Raw genomic sequence first — 22,741 nt, 5'->3', positions numbered from 1 at the left:
CATTGTTGTTGTTGTGAAGTGCCGTCAAGTCGGTTCCGACCCATAGCGACCCTGTACAGGGTTTCCAAGGGTGTAAATCTTTACGGGAGTAGAAAGCCTTATCTTTCTCCCGCGGAGCGGCTGGTAGTTTCGAACTGCTGACCTTAAGGTTCGCAGCCCGATTCGTAACCACTACGCTACCAGAGCTCCTTCACTGGACTAAATATATTTAGGGATCTTTTCTATTAGTTTTTAGATAGCAAAACTTGAATACTTTTATTTCTATGTATGTGTGTGTGTAGTAAAAAATGACTTGGAGATACCTTTAAAAGTGTGACTATAATGTATTTTCCCAAGCAGTCATCAACATAGGAGCAGTTATTGAATAGGAAGTATATTGCTGTTGTTAAGTGTCATCAAGTTGGTTCTGACTCATAGTGACCTGTTATAGGGTTTCCTAGGAGTGGGTGGTTTGTTTTAACTGGGACCTTGCAGTTCAAACCAACCTTGTGGTCCAGTGTGTATCCTACAGCGCCATACCAACTGTAGGATATAGTGCCAGAATAATAAAAGTTATAACTATATGAGATTTAGGAGCTTAGATTTTTCTGTTGCTTTTGCCATGTTCTGGTTCTGAGCTTGTTTCCTGTTCTGTAAAACTACATGTTTTTGACTGAGGTCTGTTCTTCTAGCGCTACCATTTTATGCTGCTGTCGTTTTGGCTCTTTCCTTAAAGCATGGATCCTTCTTTTTTTTTTGTTACTTTTTTAGAAATTAAACATTTTGACTTACTGATTTTCCCACTGCCAAGACATTTTCTTTCTTTTCCTATTAGAATGCTTGAACAAGAGACATTACTCATTTCCTTTCTGGATAGGGTTTCTTGACATTTTATTGTTTTTCCTGATTGCTTATTGGTATTTACATTGTTGAGCCCATTCCTTATTATTTTAGTTTTGCTATCTTTTTGTAGATGAAGTTATAATAACATAATACGTTGGTGTTTGTTATATAATTTAGAAGACTTATCTTGTATGTGGTTTGGGGTCTTATTATTTTATGTACCAGTTCTATTTGAATTTTTATGGGTTTTTACCCTCCCTCCCCTATTGTTTTCTTTCTACCTCTTTCCCTTCCCTCCCTTTCATGAGAATGGAGGAGTGACTCCATTACATCCGATTCTTCCCAGGTTTTCTGCCCCAAGAGTGGCACAGCCTGTGTCTTTAATGCTTCTGATAGAATTATGACTGCTTTGGATGCCATGCCCACCCCAAGATGTAATATTCAACATTGAGATTATAGGGATAGTGCCTTGTTGCCTGGATAATTTCCCTAGAAATGCCCTGGAAAGCCTCAAGAAAGAAAACTTCAGTGCAAACAAAATCAACTAGGCATCATGAATATACATTCATCACTTAACAACAAAAACAGCGACATGCATACTAGCCTGGGTCCAGCTGAGTCCTCCAATATGGTGCTTTACCAGCCTCAGATGGTTCTCAGCAGATGATGTTCTTGAAGTCTCTGTGGCCCGAGACTCCACAGTGAAGGCAGTGGAGTTTCCTTTCAAGCATCTCAAAGCAAGCTTTGTAGATGAGACACATCTTGCCTCTGATTAAATTGTAACTTTGCATTACAGGTTACATTGTAGGTTAGATGTATTATACAGTGGATCTTTGTCATGTTATATTTCAGGCACCAGTCATAATTTATGCAAAATGATTTCATTTTATTTACTTATTCATTTTAGAGCTTCATTTACATTTTTATGAATTATGTTTTACTTTGGTCAAAGATGTTACAGTGTAAATCTAAATCATCTTAGCCAGGTAAGCTAGGTGAGGTCTCCATCATTCTGTTTGTAACTTTTGGTTTGGAGAAAAGTGACCCTTCTTTGGTGTTTGTAATTTTTCTGATTCTAAAATAACTGTTATTGTTTCAAATATTATGGTCTTCCTGAAGTTTTTTGATAAGATGTAATTTTTTTATTATGTGGATCTTATTTCATTTTCTATGATTTATTATATGATGTATTATTAAAAGATATCTTTCAGTTTCCTCCTGGTAATGTAGAACTGGTTTATCAAGTAGGTAGTATACATATTTAGAACCTCCAATTAATAGTCTTGTGTCTAGGAGTCCAAGGTTTGAAAAAACACAAAATATTTTTTAAAATAATTTATAATAGTTTCTATAGCAAATAAGGAGTACTAAGAGGTTTTTTGAATTTGAAAATAGAAATTAAAAGTAGAGTATTAAACTAATCTTTAGAGTAGCTAAATTAGGAATTTTAGATTCATTGATTATTTATCATACCACTGAAATGGTGATACAATATCTCCTTGTAACTGCAAGTAAAATATGTTTTGTCACTTTTAATCGAGTTTTCAGTGCTTCACATATTTTAAACTTAAATGAGGACAAGTCAGCAAGTATTGCTGTAGAATTAATGGTGGTGGTGATGTTCCGTGGAGTCGGTTTCAACTCATAGGACCCTTATAGGGTTTCTGAGGCTGTAAATCTTTATGGGAGTAGGAAGCCTCATCTTTCTCCCACGGAATGGCTGGTAGATTTGAACTGCTGTCCTTGAGGTTGGCAGCCGGACTCATAACCACTACGCTAAACCTTTATTAAACAAAATTTTCCAAATGTGAAGCTCTTGTTTCTTGACATGTACTCTGTCTAGGTCTATGTACTTCTGAAGGTGGTATTTTCATCTCTAATCCTTCCCTGAAGAATTCTGCGCTCTTTAATTTATATCACATCAAAATATCAGTTTTGGAATCTTTGAAAGACTCATAATATTCCTTTTAAATGTTCTTTCAGTTTAGGGAGCAAAAAGAAGCTTGAAGAGGCAAGCTCAGGGTTTATAGAGTAATGTTTCCCAATGAAATTCTCCTATGACAGCCCTTGCTACCGTTGAAAGACGAGGGCATTGTCTTGATGGAAGAAGAGTTTCTCATTGCAGCATTCCTACCTTTTTATTCATCAATGCAATACTAAATATTATGAAAATGTCTTATAATAAGTCCTATCTTTTCTGTCTTTCAAGAAAATCTATCAAGATTATCCTTGGGAATCGTAAAAACAGTTGTCATAACCTTCTGAGGTAACCTTTTGGCTTTGAACTTAACTGGCCTTTGGCAGCCACTGTTTTCATGGGACCTTTCTTTTGAAAGCCCTGTAACATGACTAAGGGTGTTACTGAGAGAACTTGTCTACAGTTAATCTACAGTCAATCATGTTTTTATCTGGAATAAACTATGCACATACGATCTATAACCCTAGTAGCAGTACTTTTATACTTATCCTTAATTTCAAAACAGTGCTTTCCTCAGATTGGTACATGATAACTTTTCTTGGATCATGGGAAATAACATAGTGTGTATTAACGATGATTCTTCAGAAACATACTTTTATTAATTTTAGAGGATTACCCTTTATAATCAGGCTTCAAACCTCAGGGACAGCAGTTCGAAACTACTAGCTGTTCTGCGGGAGAAAGATGAGGCTTTCCGCTCCCGTAAAGATTTACAGCCTTGAAAACCCTGTACAGGGTCACTATGAGTCGGAACTGACTCCACAGCACATAATAACAACAACAACAACACTTTATTCTGGAGTCTTGGTGTGGCACTATAGGATAAACTTGACTGTAAAGTTGGTTTGAACCTCAAGGTCGGTGGTTCAGACCCACTCGCCACACCTCTAAAACCTTGTACAGGGTTGCTATGTGTTGAAACTAGCTCAGTGGTAATTAGCAAAAGCAATGACACCCTTTATATTTAAATTGTTCCTTAATTTGGGGGAAGGTGTGTTAACAAATATTTTTTATTTTATAATATTATGAGTAAATGTTAATTGGGCTTAATTCTTTTTTCTTGGCACAATGAAAAATTGGCAACTCTGTATTCCCCAGTTTTAAAAAGTTTATTGTGTATAGTACAAGTCGACAAGTCACTGATGTACAAGTATAAGAGCCATGCTTTATGATAGTTCAATTCTATTAAGACTTAAATCAGAGTGATCTAGTGTCCACTTTACAAACCAGAGCATCAGTCCTGATCAGCAAATCTGCTGATCTGAGGGTTTTCTTTAGCAATTAGTGACTCTCTTGCTTTAAATGTTTATAATTTGTCTATTTTAGGGAAAAAGTTTCAATAGTAAACATTTTCAGATGTGATAGTTTATTTTGCTTCAACCTATTTAGGTGCTATTGATATATATATTTGAATGAAAGTAGCAATGAGATGGTATTTTTGAAAAATCTACTTGTCAATCAAAAATTGAAGATGAATACTGTCCCTGGCAGTGCAGTGGTTAAGTGCACAGTTGCTGCTAAAAGGTTGGTGCTTTGAACCCATCAAACAGCTTCTTGAGAGAAAGACCTGAGATCTGTTCTTATAAAGATTACAGTCGTGGAAACCCTATGTAGCAGTTCTACTCTGTCACAAGGGGTGACTATGAGTCAAAAATAGACGTAATGTTACCTAATAAACAGTCACCATTGAACGAGTTCTTGATTGAAATGTGAGTATATTGTAAAACAGTAGTTTATAAAAAGGGGTTTCAAATCCAGAAATTACAAAGGTTCCATAATCCCTCTCCCAACTTTTGACTGAACTAGAGAATGTAGTTTGATTAGAGTGGATGTTTATCACATAGCAGTTTGACCATGGCAAACTATCATAATCATGCTCCTTTTTAATACTTTTTATAGGATATTTTTATTTGTTACTGACTGAGTTGTAGGTGAGCACAGACTTATCAGATAAACACATAGACTTATTAAAAGATCATGTTTTGCACCAAAGCTGCATGATTTTTTAAAATGTTTTATTGTGAATTGAGTAATACTTTACAGGGCAGATCATCAGTTTTGCTCTCAACCAATCATGTTTTGTTAATGGCAATGATTACATTCCCTTCCAGAATACACAGAAAATATTCATTTATAAACAACCAAAGGGCATATTTTGCAAGCCAGCCGCTTTCCTGATGGCACATAGCTTTTCTCATTCCATGGGTGTAGATTTCTTAACTGCTCTATCTCTCTATGCCATCACCTCTGCTTTCATCTCTGCGGTAGCTGCTTGTTTGGTTAGAAACCCATGCTCCACTCATGCTCTTCCCTCTTGGTAGTCCTAGGATCCTCTGTTCCTGAAATGAAGATTAACTGTTCCCCCCTTTTTGTTTCACATCTTCTACCTTTACAGTTGTGACAATAGTAATTATTCATTGAATCAAAAGAATCCTATCCCCAACATTCCCCATCCTCTTTCACCAGACCTAGCTGTTTGTTGTTGTTGTTATGTGCTGTGGAGTTGGTTCCAACTCATAGTGACCCTGTACAGGGTTTCCGAGGCTGTATATCTTTACAGGAGCAGAAAGCCTCATTTTTCTCCCGCGGAACAGCTGGTAGTTTCGAACTTCTGACCTTGTGGTTCGCAGCCTGATTCATAACCACTATGCTACCAGAGGTCCTTAGACCTAGCTAGACAATAGGAAAACTATTCAGTGGGGGATTCTACCCTACCCTCTTCACTCTGAAACTAAGCACACTCATGAAAACTTGTAAGCTAGCCACTTAGTGCCTTTATATCCCCCCATTTTTGGTAACTAATATCTAACTTGCTGGTCCCTATCAACCCTGTGTAGGTCCCTATCAACCCTGTGTACTGAAGGGATAGAGTTGATCCTTGATGTGAAGACTCCTTCCTTCTCGATTAGAATTTTGAGCAACTGCATCCATAAGCAAAGGTCAAGTTCATCAAATTGTAGCAATTTATGCTTGTTTCCTGTATCAAACTTCTTTATCTTCCTCTAGTAAGTTCTGATCATTGAGCTTTCCAAGCTAGGTCAAATGGGTACTATCTGCAAATTTGGGTGTTCTTGCATGCCTTCCCCCACTTCAGATCAGCTGGTTGCTTCACTCTCAGCTCTAGACACCAGTGGCTATGTCAATGTTTATGAACTCAGGAGTTTCCGAGTCTTCTAAACTTTAGACCAACCAGCCGTTCCTTTTCTTTCACTCATCTCAGAGTCAGTGGGAATCTATGGAACATGGTCGAACTCAGCCCATGTCTTCATTGCTGCCTTTCTCCCGTTTCCACTCACAAATAGACCAAGGTGGTCACCAGCGACCTTACAAGGCTACTCGTGTGTTACCTTTGAGTTTTAGTCTTGGAGGGATGCATAATTGTTTTTATCATAGATTTCCCAGTCTCTTCCCTTAGTGCAAACATGGATATTTTCTAGGGGTATACAGTACATTCTTAATATTTATGGTAATTATGATCTGTAAAATCACCATGAATACTGAATTGTCAAATACTGAACAGTTTACTCCTAGGGGACATAATGAATTAGGTTCCTGTGAGGCTCTATTCACATTTTCATCACTGGATATTTACATAATGTTGTTTAATATGTGTTTCTATTTAAAGACACCTTATTTAATATATAGGGGTTCTCAGAAAGTTCATAGGACAAAGGAACTTTTAAAAATTATGTATCTATATACATACAGATACATAATTCTTCCATGAACTTTTTGAAACTCCCTTGTATTGTTGATTCATTAACATTTAGACTCATTGCCAACAGCGCTATTATATTACTTGTGCCTGAATGAAGTTTTTCTGACACATATATTTTCTAAGTAAGACATCTCTTAGTGTCTTATTTATGCTTAGGAACACTAGACAGCACGTCAGCAGTATAATGGTTCATTTCAACAGTGAAAGCTTGAACAAAAGGCATGGAAACGTGAAAAAACTGGCAGTAAATAGACCCAAAACGAATACTAGTTTATGTATGTAAACTAAAATAAGGCAGAGCATTGCTTTGTTACACCCAACTGGAAACAGGTATTAGGGAACTCAGTGTTAATGACTACAAATGCACTGTGAATGTTGATTTTTTTAGGGTTACAAGTAAGTTTCAGCAAGTATGGTAATTTGCATATATGGGATCTATAAATAATGAGCATCAAGTTTTTAAATTTTAACATATATTGGTATTAGTAAAAGAAGTATTTTCCAATGTGTTTAGCAATTACTTTTTTCGTAAGCAAATAGGCTATATACCATCTTGAGAAATTTTGTCGAATGAGGCTACTGTACTATCTTTTCTAGGAAAGTGAAAACTTGATAATTTGTGTTCTTTTACTATGTGTGTCATAAAAGCATTATTGTCGCTTCCCTGCTCTACTTCAATAATATGATACCTGATTGTTTAGTACTTAATATTTAATATGTACATTTGCTAGTTAACAGAATATTTGAAATTTACAAACCAAAAAGGTTGGTGAACCATTTCATAGTAGTTTACTAAACACGGAGTTTTCCAAGAATGTGTTTTGCTGTTGAATACATTCTCAAATGTGGAATTGTGTCTTGGAATGCCTTTAGTCTGAATTAGTTGATTAGTCTTGTGGGACTGTTTGACATTTTGGTGCCTAGCAAGTCTAGGATTTGAAGATTATCCAGCATCAATGTTTACTTGACCCAAGTCGTCCACAGACTATGTTCCTTGGATTTTCCAGTATTCTGAAGAATTGTATAGAATTGATATATAATTAGAAGTTTTTTATTAGTAGCACAGTTTGAAACATGGTTTTAGTAGCCTTTTATTTACAGTAAAAAATATATTGGCACATTCATTTCTATTTTGATTTAGCGAATTTTTAATTTTTGTTTTAACGTATTTTATTACCAAAGTTGTTTTTTTTTTAATTGTCTGTCTACTCAAGAATTGCCAAGAAGATGCTTTTAGAAGAAATTAAAGCCAATCTTTCCTCTGATGAGGATGGATCTTCAGATGATGAACCAAAAGAAGGGAAAAAAAGAACTGGAAAACAAAATGAAGAAGCTCCAGGAGATGAGGGTGAGCTTCCCAGAGAGGAGATAATGGTTTGAATCCTTGCCCAAATCAATCTTTGAAGAAATCTGACCAAAAAATCTCTTAACTCATATACTTAAAATACATTAAAATGTTATAAATGTTACTACTATTACTCGAGTATTTTAAATAATTGTGGGAGTTCCTATGATTTTATCAGTTACTGCAAATAAGTACATTTTTTAAGTAAGATATTTTGTAACTTTAAAAAACCCCTTATAAATTTATATCATAATCAATATTTAATAATAAGAATATATCAAGTCTGATGTTTGAGATTGTCTGGTATTTTCAGTGGTACCAGTGTACCTGCAGAACTCCAATCTTTTCCTTAATTGTCAACACTAAAAAAGTTTACAGAATATTTGAAAGGTAAAAAAGGCTTAAGGATGTTTTATTGACTTATTTCTTTCATTTAGAAGCAAAAAGTCAACTAAATTCTGAATCAGATTCAGATTATGAAGAATCTAAGAAGCCACGCTACAGGCATAGGCTTTTGAGACACAAGCTGACTGTGAGTGATGGCGAATCTGGAGAAGAAAAAAAGATGAAGCCTAAAGACCATAAAGAGGCCAAAGTCAGAAATAGGAGGAAAGGTAAGACATTTTAATTCTGTATGTGAGGGGTATACTTGTTTCGAAAAATAATTATGTAGTGAAATTGTAGTATATCTACTCAAACAATTATCTGTCTGAGGTGAATGTCAGTACACTGATAACACTGTCATTAGGCAATTTTAGGAGAAGGAAATGAACACTACAGAATGGGAAGGTGCCCAGAAGCTTGAAATGACACAAAGAATATTTTAACTTTTAATAGTTTGTGTACATTTGAAAAGCTTAACAACAACAACAAAAAGTTTACATACTTAACAAAAAATAAATAAAATTCATCCTCCATCACTGGAGGATCCTAAAAAATGGGGAAAAAAATACAAGAATCGTACACATTTGGATTATAAATTTTTAAAAAATTACTTAAATTGAAAGGCTATGTAGAAAATAGAAGTGCATTGGTCCATATGATAAGTACTGGACTACGAACCTCTAGGTCTGAGGTTTGAGCCCGCCAGCCACTCTGTGGGAGAAAGGTAAAGCTCTCTGCTCCTGAGAAGATTTAAATAATCAAAAATCCTTAAACTGTTGCTATGAGGTGGAACCAATTCAGTGGCACAACAACAGTATCAACAATGTAACAAATAGAAGATGGTATACAGTACCACAAGAAATAGTGGTTTCTTAGAGAAATAGAGAAGATGCAGTTGATTTGGGTAGAGTTGTGGAAACTTATGTGTAAAACTTATTTTATATGTATTAAGACTAAATTTTTATTACATTAAAAATCTGATTCCTTTTCCGTTGAGTGCCTTCATGTTTCCAGCATCATGGGAAGCATTGAGAATGCCAAAATAATGAATAAGATTATTGTTTAGTATGGTTGTTTTCAATCTAGCCATGTATGAGAATCACATGAGAAGTTTTAAAATTTGCTTTTGACATGGCTTAATCCCAAGTTTGTTACATTATCATTTGTACTGGTGGTACCACAAGGTATCAGTGTATTTTAACAGCTTTTCAGTGATTCTAATATGTAGTCAGGCTTAGAAGTCACTGTTTGGTAAGATTTATTGACATTATTGGAGTCCTGGTGTGGCACTGTGGGTTAATGCGTCAGACTGCAAAGCCATTTGAATTGCAAGGTTGGTGGTTCAAGCTTACCAGCTGCTCCTCGGAAACCCTATACAGGGGCGCTATGGATTGGAAATGACTCGACAGCACTTAAAAACCACAACAACATTGATGTTAGTATAAAAAAATTACAGCACCATGCAGGGAGGGTTTATTTAGCTACTTTCGGGTTGATCCTGGGTTGTTACTTCAGACAGGACTCCTCAGAGTCTTGAAGGAAATATGCTTTGCTTAGTAGACAAAGTAGGAAATAGGGAGCAGGTAGATTTACTGTGAAGATATATAACATAGACTAAGAATTTTTTTTTTTATTGTGGATTTTGTGTTAGTTTACATGGGTGAACATTATATTTACATTCATCCTATCATATTTTGTTTCATTCCAATGATCACAATCCCCTGCATGCATCATCAAACACCCAAAGGGTACACTCCACATACCTGCCCCGCGGCCACCAGCACACAACCCTGCTTCCTCCCTGAGTCCAGAGTCCCTAGCCATTCCTTCTGTCTACGTATGTACTAAAGTTTGTTTATCCATTATTCCATAGATGGGCACTTAAGCTGTCGCCATTTTTTTTTTTTTAATAAGTATTTATTGTGAGGTTTACATGGAAAAATCCTCCAAGGGTTGGGGGATGTCCACTCACTCAGGCACCTTCTCTCATCATCAGAATGGAGGTGTGCAGACCCATGAACAGAGAAAAGAAACAACAACAAAAAAAAGAGGGAGAATGCCCACACCTTTATCTCTGAGGATGTGTCAGGCTTTAGCCATAGTGCTGATCCTTTCACTGCTCTGTCTCACCAAAGATGGCTGCTCTGGGAGCCACTGAGGCTGGCAGATCAGAAAGCTCCAGATTTCTTGCTTCTGCTACAAAGTCCACTGGCTGTAATCCTGAATTCAAACTTTCTAAATTTTCCTGTGTATGTACTTCAAAGTTCTCAGACTGTCCCCTGAACCTGTTTCGTCTAGTATTCTGTATTATTGCTGATGGAGGTCCTCACTGCATTTCTCCCTGATTTGCCATCAAGCTCTGCCTTTTCAGTACATCTCTTTTGATGTGTTTATTTCCTTGATATTTTGTAGAAGCCTTTTTTATGTAAAGTAATCAAATGTATTTTGAACAATTAAATGTGAAATTGGCCTGAGAATTTGGCTAACAAAAAAAATCTGAAGACTTTTTTTGCTTACTGGGGCTAGATTCTGAAGTCCAAAGTCCCCAGCTGCTCCTTCTGTCCACGACATGGCCTTGGCCTCCATCCCTAGTGTCATTGCCACTCCAGACATGGTCTCACACTTCACTTTTCTCCCATGATGGTTCCATGGATCTCTGGTCCTGGAGTGCCAAATCAGGTGCTCCCTCCTTTTGTTACCATTTATGTTTATCTTTCCAACACTCACTGTCAGACCTGATAGCAATCATTCCATATTGAACCACAGGAGTCCTTTCCCCCTCACCGTTTATCAACCCCATCCAGACAGGTGGGAAACAGTTCAGTGGAGGTTCTACCTTTCCCTGTATCTTCTGGATCTAGGTTCCCTATTGAAAGCTTGTAAGCCAATCACTTCTTGCCTTTGTAGTCCCCCCATTTTGGGTAGCCAGTGTCTTAAGTTCTCCGTCCCTGTCAACACTGTGTACCAAGGGGGGTGGGAATGATCCTCACTGTAGAGATTTGTCCGCTCCTTTGTCATACTGCACCTACAAGCATAGGTCAAGATCATCCACTTATAGTGGGTTACTCCCCCCCCCCCCCCACCCCTTTCTTTCTTCCTCTAGTCGTGTCCTGATCATCCAGCCATTGATGCCAGGTCAAATAGGTCCTATCTGCAAGTGTATCCTCCCTCACTTTATATCAGCTGGATGCTTCACACTCCGTTCTAGTCCTCTGGGGCCATGTCCCTGCCCCTGGGTCCAGGAGTCCCTAGGTCTCTTGTCATACTGCTGGTTAACCAGGTCTCAATCCAGGTTAACAGGAGTATATTGAATGTGGTCGGACTTAGTTCACAACCTCAGTGCTGTTTTTCCCTCTCTTCTCCTTATCAAGTGTGGCAGCGGCAGTGAGGTTGGCCCAGGATCAGACATTGTTTCGTTCTGCTGTGCATGAGGTTGCTATGAGTCGGTTCCAACTCGATGGCACCTGACAACAACAACAACATCCATAAGTATAGGTCAAGTTTATCAAATTGTAGCAATTTACACTTGTTTTATCAAATTTATTTCTCTTCCTCTAGATCGAATTTAGATCATCAAGCCATCAAAGCTTGGTCAAATGGGTACTATCTACAAGTTTAGGCCTTCTTGTGCATTTTCCCCCACTTCATATTAGCTGGATGCTTCACTCTCAGCTCTAGTTCCCAGTGGCTAGGTGAGTGTCCATTGGCTCAGGAGTTCCCAAGTCTCCACAAACTTTGGACCAACCAGCCCTTCCTCTTCTCTCTCTCATCTCAAGATCGACTGAGTCTATGGAACGTGGTCACACTCAGCCTATGTCTTCATTGCAGCCTTTCCTCCATGTCCACTCAGAAGTAGAACAACATGGTCACCAGAGGCTTTACATGCCTACTCATGTGATCCCTTTGAGTTTGTCCTGGAGGGGGATTTGTCTTGAAGGGACTTGGTTCCTTGCCTTGATGGCTCCCAGGATAACAGCTTGCTTGTACTTATAATAGCCCAAATGACTGCCATTTTTGTTTTTTCCTGCTTGTATTTCATTCAGGAAGTATCTTCTGTTCCTCTAACTGATCCAGGCTTGTCTGCATGTACGTTCAAGTGAGAATGTCCTACCTCAGATGGTTCTGGATGGGGTTTAGGATTCCACCAAAGGTCTTTTATTTATTTATTAATTTTTTTTTTTTTTTTTTTTTTGGAGATTGCCTCCTAAGGTCTTATACACTACAAAGGTTCTGCAGGAAGCCTATTTCACTGGGCAATTTCTAGAACCCTTTTAGGTATTCCAATCAGTTATAGGCTGAAGACTTTTATAATAATTGTTTCCCGATATTCCTTTCTATCCTACTCAAGTTTCTGTTACATAGTAGCCAAGTCATACCAATATCCATAAGACAGTCAAGCACCTTAACATTATTTCCCTCTTGTACCCATTTAGACCATGCCTTGATCCCTGTATCACAGAGCCCTGTTGCTACAAAGTTGAGAGCACATCACCGTTTACATCTGTTCCTTTTAGCCCATGCAAATCTACCTTAAGTGTTCCCTGAACTACCATGTTCTTCCACCCCTCCTGCTTCTTATGTATTTTCTTCCCAGAGCTGTGATGTTTCTATCCTCTAACCTGTGTTCTACTTGCCTCTTCCTCCTATCCCTGGTAGCCAACAAATCATTTTTTTTTCCCTTTTAGTGTGGCTATAATTTCTTAAGCTTTTACAATAATGGTCTTGTGCAATATTTGTCCTTTTGTGACTGACTATAATTTCATTCAGCATGTAGTCAGCTTGGCAGTAGGAAGACATTTATAAAATCCTGAAAGAAGAAAACTGCCAACCGAGCATTCAGCAAAGCTGTCAATCAATTACAAAGGTGAAATCAAAACATTCCAGGATAAACAGAAGCTAAGGAACTTTGTAAAAGCAAATCCAGTGCTACAAAACATCCTGAGGGGAGTTCTTTAGACTGAGAAACATCAAGAACAGAGATTGACATACGTGGCAACACCACCTGGATCTCAGTCCAGAGATGGAAGTCCATAGAAGAAAACTACAAGAATAAATTCAGAGGATCTGGGAGTTCAGTCTATGTTCAAAACAATTACAATGTGAAAGAAGGGGAAAATATAGGAATAAAACCAGGTGATGAGTCAGGTAGATTGCAGGATAAAATGTTGTTGTCAGGTACCATCGAGTCGGAACTGACTCATAGTGACCCTAAGCACAGCAGAACGAAACAATGTCCGATCCTGGGCCAACCTCACTACCGCTGCCACACCTTAGTCCATCAATGATGCCACCTGGCCACTCCATCTCCTTGGGGATCTCCCTCTTTTTATCTGACCCTCCATCTTACCAAGCATAATATCCTTTTCCAGCGACTATTCTCTCCTGACAATATGTCCAAAATATGAGAGACAAAGTTAGCCATCTTGGCCTCCAAGGAGCACTCTGGCTGCACTTCTTCCAAAACAGATCTATTGGTTCTTTTGGAAGCCCATGACACTTTTAGTATTCTCATCCAACACCACAATTCTTCTACGATCTTATTCACTGTCCAGTTTTCGTATCCATATGAGGTTATTGAAAATACCATGGCTAGGATCAGGTGCACCTTAGTCCTCAAGCTGACATCTTTGCTCTTCAAGACTTTAAAAAGTTCCTTTGCAGCAGATTTGCCTAATGCAATACGTCGTCTGATCTCTTGACTGCTGCTTCCGCGAATGTTTATATATGTTGTTGTTGTTAAGTAAGGTGGAGTCAATTTTGACTCATAGTGACCCTGCACAGGGTTTCCGAGGCTGTAAATCTTTACAGGAGCAGGAATCCTCATCTTTCTGCCTTGAAATGGCGGTAGTTTCTAACTGCTGACCTTGAGGTTAGCAGTTTGATTCGTAACAATTACGCTACCATATGTGCTCATAATTATGTTGAGGTTTCTTTGTTTTGCATGTCTTTCTGTTCTGAGTTCATTTTATTTGGCTTTTTCTTGTCAGCTTACTCATAGTTTTCGTGTTCTTCTTGGATTTTACTTTAATTGATACTTTGTGACATAATAATTTTCTTTGAGGTTACCCTATATTCTACTAACTTTTCCTTCTTTTAAAGTAGTCTGTTTTATCCTGAAATCTACCTGACTTCTTTACCACCTGTATCTCTGTTCCTATATTTTTCCTTCCTTTCACATTTTCATTGTTTTGATCATAAACTCTCGTCTGAGAACCTCTGATTTCATTCTTCTAGTTTTGTTCTTTTCTGGACTTCCGTCTCTGAGCTGAGATCTGGGTGTTGTTGCCACATCTGTCAATCTCTGGTTGTTGTCTGTTCTTGTTGGTTCTTAGTCCAAAGAACTCCCTTTAACATGTTTTTAAGTCCTGACTTGGCTTTACTTTTATTTATCCTGGTATGTTTTGATTATACCCTCATATTTGATTGACAACTTTGCTGGGTAAATGATTCTTGGATGGCAATTTTTTTCTTTCAGCCTTTTGTATATGTTTCCCCATTGTCTTCTTGCCTACATCGTTTCTTTTGAGAATTCATTGCTTAATCTTATTGGCTTGCCTTTGTAGGTAACACTTGTCTTTTTCCTAGCTGCTTTTAAAATTTTTCCTTGTCTTTGATTTTGGAGAGTTTGATTATGGTATGTCTTTGTGATTTTCTTTTGGGGTGTATCCTTCCTCAGCATTATTCAGCTTCAGCTTCTTATCTTTCAGGATATTAGGGAAATTTTCTTCCAGCAGTTCTTCCTGTGGTAGGATTTTATAGAGTGTGATTGTAGCTTGCCTTTATGACCACAATTGCTGTGTTTTGTGTAAGGCCCGGAGAGAAAGATCCCTGCCCCCCCCCCTCCCCCGCCAAGATAAAAGGAGGGCCAAGAAAACAGAATGGACACTAAAGTCTAAAATCTCAAAAAAAAACAAACATAAAAACCAAAAAACCCCAAACCCATAGCAAAGTATGCGTAATACTTTAGTGCCCCCTTTTTAATGTCTTGCTTTCAAGGGGTCTGAGAATTTCCTAGATGTTTCTGTTGTACCTTATTATGTAACTGAAGGCTTAGTTTGTTTTTTGCCTCTTTTTTCTTATTCCTTTTTTTTGCCTCACTCACTTACCAAGCCCATTCAGATGTTTCTCCTAGTGAGAACCAGCCCAGTGCTGGCCAGACCTTTTTGGAAGGCAATACCATTTTAAGTTGTTCCTGTTGACTCCTGCCGCTTCTTCCTTTCTGTGCCCAATGATCCTTGCTATGCAAATGTGTACATGTGGCAATAGGGTGGTGGTCCACTCGCTCAGGTACTTTCTGTGGTCCCCAGCGTGAAGGTGGGTAAACAGGAAAATAAAAGAATGAAAAAGAAATCTCTAAAGATCAGTCAGACTTCTGTGATGGGAGTGTTTGTTCTCCTTGATCTTTCCAGTATTTGCTCCTTTCCATTAAAAATAGCTGCGCCGGATTTGCTGGCTGCTTCAAATCAGAAAACTTATCCTTTCTGGCATCTGCTCCTATCCCACTTGGTGGAACGTCTTCAATTGTCCTAATTACCCTTTATACGATGTTTAGTGTTTCTGGACCATCTGCTGAACCTCTTTTGTCCAGTATTCCATTGTATCACTGGCAGGGTTTTGCACAGTCCTTCTCCCTTATCTGTTATCAATCCCTGCTCTATTCTTGAGAATGTTCCATGTAGACTGTACAAATCTTTGAGGTAAGGTATATTGATTGTGTTGTTTCGTTCCTCTATGTCTTTGTGGAGTTTCTTTATGTTTGACCTGTCCTTTTTCAAAAGTGCTGTATTAAAATCTCACTATTAATATAGAATTGTCTCTTTGTTCAGTTCTATTGTGGTTTGGTTATGTATTTGAGCCTCTTTCATTGTTGTTGTTAGGTGCCATCGAGTTGGTACTGATTCATAGTGACCCTATGCACAGCAGAAGGAAACACTGCCTGATCCTGGGCCAACCTCACTACTGTTGCCACGCTTGAGTCTATCCATGCTGCCACTTGGCCAGTCCGTCTCATTGGGGGTCTTCCTCTTTTTCTCTGACCCTCCACCTTTGTTGTTGTTGTTGTTAGGTGCCATTGAGTCAGCACTGATTCACAGCGACCCTATGTACAGCAGTACGAAACACTGCCCAATCCTGGGCCAATCTCACTATTGTTGCCACGCTTGAGTTCATTGATGCTGTTACTTTGCAATCCATCTTGCTGGGGGTCTTCCTCTTTTTCTTGAGGTTATGCTGTACTTTATTAATTTCTTCCCTAGTTTAAAACAGTTTGTTTTCTCTTGTAATCTACCTAACCTCCTCACCATCTGGAATTCTGTAACTATACTTATCCATTCATTTGCTTTGTAGTTGTTCTGACCATAGACTGACATCCCATATTCCCTGTTTTCATTCTTGTACTTTTGTTTTACTCTGTATACTTCCATATCTAGGCTGAATTGCAGGTGGTGTTGCCATGTATATAAGTCTCTGGTTGTTGTTTACTGTTGTTGGTTCTCAGTCACTTTAGTTTATTTTGGAGATCGGCTTAGATTTACAAAGTACTATAATCTTGAAATGTTCTAATTTTGCAATCATATTTGATGGATAGCTTTGCTGGATATATGATTCTTGGTTGGCAATTTTTTCTCTCAGAGTGTTGTGTATGTCTTCCCATTGCCTTCTTTCTTGCATGGTTTCTGCTGAGAAATGATAGCGTTATCTTATTTGTTTTTCTTTGTACGTAACATTTTGTTTTTCCCTAGCTTCTTTCAGGATTCTTTCCTTTTGTTTGATTTTGTAGAGTTTGATTATGATATGTCTTGGTGATTTTCTCTTAAGATCTATCATTCCTGGAGTTCATTCTGCTTTTTGAATGCTTACATTCTCTTCCTTCATGATGTTAGGGAAGTTTTCTTCCAACATCTCTTTGACTATCTTTCCTGTGATTTTTTTTTTTAGTCTTCCAGTTTTGGAATTCCAATCACCCTGAGGTTATTTCTCTTCATGTTATTACACCTGACTCTTAGACTTTCTTCTAATTTTTTTCTAATTGTTCTCTATCTTACCAGTATTGAGAGGTTTATCTTCAAAGTTACTATTTCTGACTTCCATTGATTCAGTTCTACTATTTCCCCTTTCAGTGTATTGTCTTTTTCTGATGTTTTAATATTTATTACCTAAATCTGTGTTTGGAGATTTTGTATTATCTCCAGTATTGTATCTATGTTGTTTAATTGTTCTTGCAGTGCTTTTCCTTGGTTTCCTCAATCTGTTCATAAAACATTTGGATGTACCTCAATGCCATTCCCCTGAATTTTTTTTCATGTAGTCCCAGTGCTTTTTTTTTCCTCAAAAACATTTCCTATCTCTTCCTGTTGGTCATTTGTTTGAGCTACTCTCTTTGTTTCAGCATGTAAATAGATATTTTTGGCTTGTTTTTATGCATTGTCATCCTGTTATATTTTGCATGAAGTTGATGAGTGTATGTCAGTGTATTCTTAGGCATTCACCAATTGCCTCTTGGTGGGTGTGATCAGGAGATGAGCTTCTTTGTTCACTGTTTGTACAATTCATTTCAGTATTATTTTATTAGTTGCACATTATATTTGTTGCTCATGTGTATATTACCTGATATTGGGTCTTGTCCAGTTGGGAGGTCTGTAGAGGGTACAACTGTAACTTGACTGTGGGGCCACAGTAGCTGCTTTCTATTGTGTGATTCAAGAAGAAGGAGAACAAGCAACCTAAAACAACAATAAAAAAACAGCCTTTGCAGTGAAAAAAGAAGAGAGAAAAACTGAAAGTCATTGGCTTTTTCTCTGCCATTAGGAGTACTCTTCCACTTAATGGCTTCTTGCCTTCTTAGCTGCCTGGGAATGTTCAAATTTGCTGTGCTTTTCCTTGCTGGCCCACACAGATTGCATGCCTATTTTCCTTCCTGTTTTTTTTAAAAATCAATACCACATGTCTGTTAATCCTCTTCTTCTAGTGAGAGCTGATGCAGGTCTAGTCAGGGTCAACTTCATAGATTTGAATCAGAGCCTACCCTAGTGGGGGTTATTGTATATAGCTCCTCCCCAGGTCTTATAGTCTCTAAGTGGCTCTGAACGACTGGAAAGCAGGGGATTCCCTTGTACTGTACGCTGGTGGGGAAAAAAAGAAAGAAAAATATCAAACCTTTGTTTTCACAAGCTTCAGTTAGGTTTCTGCAAATTTATTTTGCTGTCTTGCCTCTAAAACCATTAATGATCATTCAGTACCCTCCATGCATCACCATTCAGCAGTATTTGCTTCTATCCCCCCCCCCCCTTTTTTTTTTTTTGAGGTAGACAAAAACACTCAGGAATGTATAATCATTGAAATAACTCAAGGGCACATTCTGCAAGCCTGCCTCCTGGCTGCCAGCACACAGTTTTGTGCTTTCCATGAGTCTAGAGTCCTCAGCTGCTCTATCTCTTGATGTCATCATCTCTGCCTCTTTCTAGGGTGTTGCTGCTTGTCTGGATAGGGTACCATGTTCCGCTCATGTTCTTCTACTTGATGATCCTATGGCCCTCTGTTCCTGGACTGTAATATTAACTACTCCCCCCTTTATGTTACAAAACTTCTGCCTTTAAAATTGTGACAATCACAATTAGTCATGATAACAATTACGCAGTATTGAATCATAAGAATCTTAACCCCATTGCCTTTCACCAGAGCCATCTAGACAAGATGAAAACTATTCAGTGGGGATTCTACCTTCCTCCAAACTCTGAAACTAATCTCACTCTTGAAAACTTGTAAGCCAGCTGCTTCGTGCCTTTATAGTCCCCTTCCCCCAATTTTGGTAGCCAGTGTCTTGCCTGCCCTTATCAACCCTGTGTACAGAGGAGATAGGTTTGATGCTTGATATGAAGATTCTTTCCCTCTCGGTTGGTATTTTGAGCTACTAAATCCTTAAGTATACCTCAAGTTCATCAGATTGTAACAATTTACACTTGCTTCCTTTATAAAATTTCTTTATCTTCCTCTAGTTGAATTGTGATCATCAAGCCATTGAAGCTAGGTCAAATGGGTACTGTCTGCAAGTTTGAGCATTTTTCTGTGTGTCTCCCCACTTCTTATTAGTTGGACGCTTCACTCTCATCTCTTGCCCTCTGTGCCTAGGTCCTTTCCATGGGCTTAGGAGTCCTCAGGTCTTACCACACTTCAGACCAACGAGCCCTTCCTCTGCTCTCTGTCATTTCCAGGTCAACGGGAATCTATGGAACGTGGGCAAATTCAGCCCATGTCTTCATTGCTGCCTTTCCCCCTCTCCATTCACCATTAGACCCACATGATCTTCAACAAGATTACATGCCTGTTCATGTGTTTCCTTTGAGTTTCAGTTTTGAAGGGGGGTTTGCCTGAAGGGACTTGATTCCTTGCCTTGATGGTTTCCTGGTGAACAACTTGGTTGTTCTTGTAGTAGAAAATCAGGCTGCCATTTTTGTTTCTGATTTTTCCTGCTGATATTTCTTTCAAGAAGTATCTTTTGTTCTTCTAGCTACTCCAGACTGGTCTGCATGTCCTTTCAAGATTCTGGATGGGACTCAGGAGTCCACTTAAGGTCCTATATATTAAAAAGGCTCCACAAGAAGCCTATTTCATTGGGGAAGTTTTAGAACTGCTTTTAGGAATTCCAGTCAGGAAGATAAGGAGCTCTGGTAGCGTAGTGGTTACGAATTGGGCTGCGAACCTGCCAGCTGTTCCACAGGAGAAAGATGTGGCGTTCTGCTCCCGTAAAGATTTATAGCCTTGGAAACCCTGTACAGGGTTCCTATGAGTCGGAACTGACTCTACAGCACACAGCCACCATAGGCTGAAGATGGGCTTACAAGCTTTCTGTAATCATATTACCCAGTATTCCTTTCTATCCCAATTAAGTGTCTACTTTATATTAGTAGGCAAGGGAAACCAATATCCATAAGACAGTCAAGCACCTTAACATTATTTCCTATCTTTTACACATTCAGACTATGTCTATCACTCTATCACAGAGCCTGGTTGTTCCAAGGTTGAACATACATCAGTATTTACCTCTGTAGCATTTACCCCATGCAACCCTGCGTAAGTATTCCTCTATCTACCTTAGTCTTCCATTTTAGACTGTAACATCAATTTTTTTTTTTTTACTGTTGTGGTTTTATTTATTTTTGGTTCCCCTTTTACCTTGGGTGGGGGGTGGGGAGCTCTTTTTCTCCGTACGTTATCCAAGAAGAGACATCAATTGTGGTCATATACCCAAGTTATAATCACATCCTATAAAATCTCATCACCCAGGCAAGGGCCAGTGCTAGCTACTATACACCAGATAGACAGCCAACACCTGCTACAGTTATTCTGCGTTGAGTAATATAAAAGTGAAAAGGCAAGCCCATCTCTTCATCACATCTACCTGGAGGCAATCAGAAAGCTTAAAAATACATCAAAATACAGTCATCTAATTATTGAAAACACATCTAATTATTGAAGATGCACAAGGGACAGTTAACAGATTTGGACACATATCCAGAAACAAGATAGAGTAGTTGAGTCAAATGAGCTGGAGGTGCACCTAGACTTCCCATTAGAAAGAGGGAAGGCTTTGAAACTGCCTGAGAAGTTATTCAGGAGAATGATATTGAGGAGCATCCTAATGCTCCACAGAGGTGTTGAGAAAAATAAAGAAGAAAGGGAAGCACTACAAAACAATCAGGCAAGGTAGAAGTTACATCGGAAAGAATTCAAAACCTTCAAAAATAGTTCCAAATGATTAATAATAAAATACCAGAAATGGACAATGCACTGAAAGGGCCAAAGAGTAGAATTGAAGAGATGGAATCCAGAAACAGTGAGCTGGAAGACAAATCTGTGAATACTGCTAAGATAGAAGAGCAAGAAGAAAAAAGAATCTAAAAAATCTGAAGAAAGTGTAAGATTCATATAGGACAAGATGAAGAGGAATAACCTGAGGATTATTGGAATTTCGGAACAAGAAGAATCACAGAAGACCACAGAGGAGATAGCTGCAGAGCTTCTGGAAGAAAATTTCCCAAACATCCTGAAAGACGAAAAGATGAGCATTCAAGAATCTGAACAGATACCTTCTACCTTGTACTCTCTGGTGACCAGTAGTAAACTTTTGTCTCTCTGCATTAGTGTATTCTAGATATTTCATATAAATGGAATCATACTATACTAGTACTTTGTATTTAGCTTATTTGTAATTAGCTTAATGTTTTCAAACTTCATCCATGTAATAGCATGTTAGAATTTGATTTCTTTTCATGGCTGCATGATAGTCCAGTGTATGCTAGCATCACTTTTTGTTTATTCATCTGTTGATGAAAACTTGTTTTTACCTTCTGGATATTGTGAGTGATGCTTCTATGAACATTAATGTTCACACATCTACCTGAGTTCTTGCTTTGAAGTCTTTACTGCCAGAGGAGGAAACACGTGTGTCTTAGAAGAAGAAGAAGAAGAAGTACAGCCAGAATGCTTCTTACAAGCATTGATGGCTAGATTTTTCTCTCTTGTACTTTGATCATGTGGACAGGTAGGGCCATTCTCTGGATAAGAACACCATACAGTGGACAGTCAGCAAACGAAACCCCAGAATGAGATTGATTGACATATTAGCAGCAATATTGGGTTCAAACATAACAACAAATTGTGAGTTTTTTTTTTACTGGTTTTGGCAGTTTATAATTCTCTTAAATCCTTTTTCAAGTCTTGTGTATATACCTAGGAGTGGAGTTGCTGGGTTAAGATCCATGGTATTGTAGCAGGTTAAGTGTTAGCCTCCTAACCCCTATGTTGGCAGTTCAAATCACCAGCTACTGCATGGAATAAAGCTAAGGCTGTCATGGAGGGGACTGTAATCATTGCAATGGAACAAAATACGATAGGATGAATGTAAAGCTAATGTTCCCCCATGTAAACTATCACATAATTCACAATAAAAACTTCAAAAAACAATAGGGGTGGACCCTAGGGAGAAGAGCACAGGCGGAATGTCTGGCCTTATCCAGGGAAGCAGTGATACCAGAGATGGGGACATGGAGAGAGGGAGCAGAAGGGAGGGACTAAGAGGTGGTGGCCAGGAGGCAGATTTGCAGAATGTACCCTTTTGTGGTGTAAATTATTATATATGACTTTTTTTTTTTTTTAAAGCGCTAAAGTGAATAGAGAGAAATACTCTTAACTGATGGTACATGGAGAGGATTATAATCATTGTAAGGATCTCTGGTAGCGTAGTGGTTACGAATCAGGCTGTGAACCTCAATGTCAACAGTTCGAAACTACCAGCTGTCCCGCGGGAGAAAGATGAGGCATTCTGCCTCCCAAAAGATTTGTTGTTGTCAGGTGCCATCTAGTCGGAACTGACTCATAGCGACCCCATGTACAGCAGAACAAAACAATGTCCGATCCTGGGCCAACCTCACTACCGCTGTCACACTCGAGTCCATCAATGATGCCACCTGGCCAATCCATCTTGTTAGGGGTCTTC

General features: G+C 38.4%; 1 protein-coding gene across 2 annotated transcripts in view; it reads left to right on the top strand.

Moving 5' to 3' along the window:
- The window catches only part of ATRX (alpha thalassemia/mental retardation syndrome X-linked), a 335,048-nt gene that overhangs the window by 64,334 nt on the left and 247,973 nt on the right, over positions 1 to 22,741 (top strand). For both annotated transcript variants that reach the window (XM_006873737.1, XM_006873736.1), the window contains 2 exons: positions 7,733 to 7,866; positions 8,301 to 8,477. In XM_006873737.1, the coding sequence (XP_006873799.1) occupies positions 7,733 to 7,866; positions 8,301 to 8,477 (311 nt within the window). The remainder of the gene's footprint in view (positions 1 to 7,732; positions 7,867 to 8,300; positions 8,478 to 22,741) is intronic.

This window comes from Chrysochloris asiatica, unplaced genomic scaffold (assembly GCF_000296735.1).
Source record: "Chrysochloris asiatica unplaced genomic scaffold, ChrAsi1.0 scaffold00252, whole genome shotgun sequence".
NCBI classification, from domain to species: Eukaryota; Metazoa; Chordata; class Mammalia; order Afrosoricida; family Chrysochloridae; genus Chrysochloris; species Chrysochloris asiatica.
The sequence above is the reverse complement of the archived record's forward strand: the minus strand, read 5'-3'. Positions and strand labels throughout refer to the sequence as shown.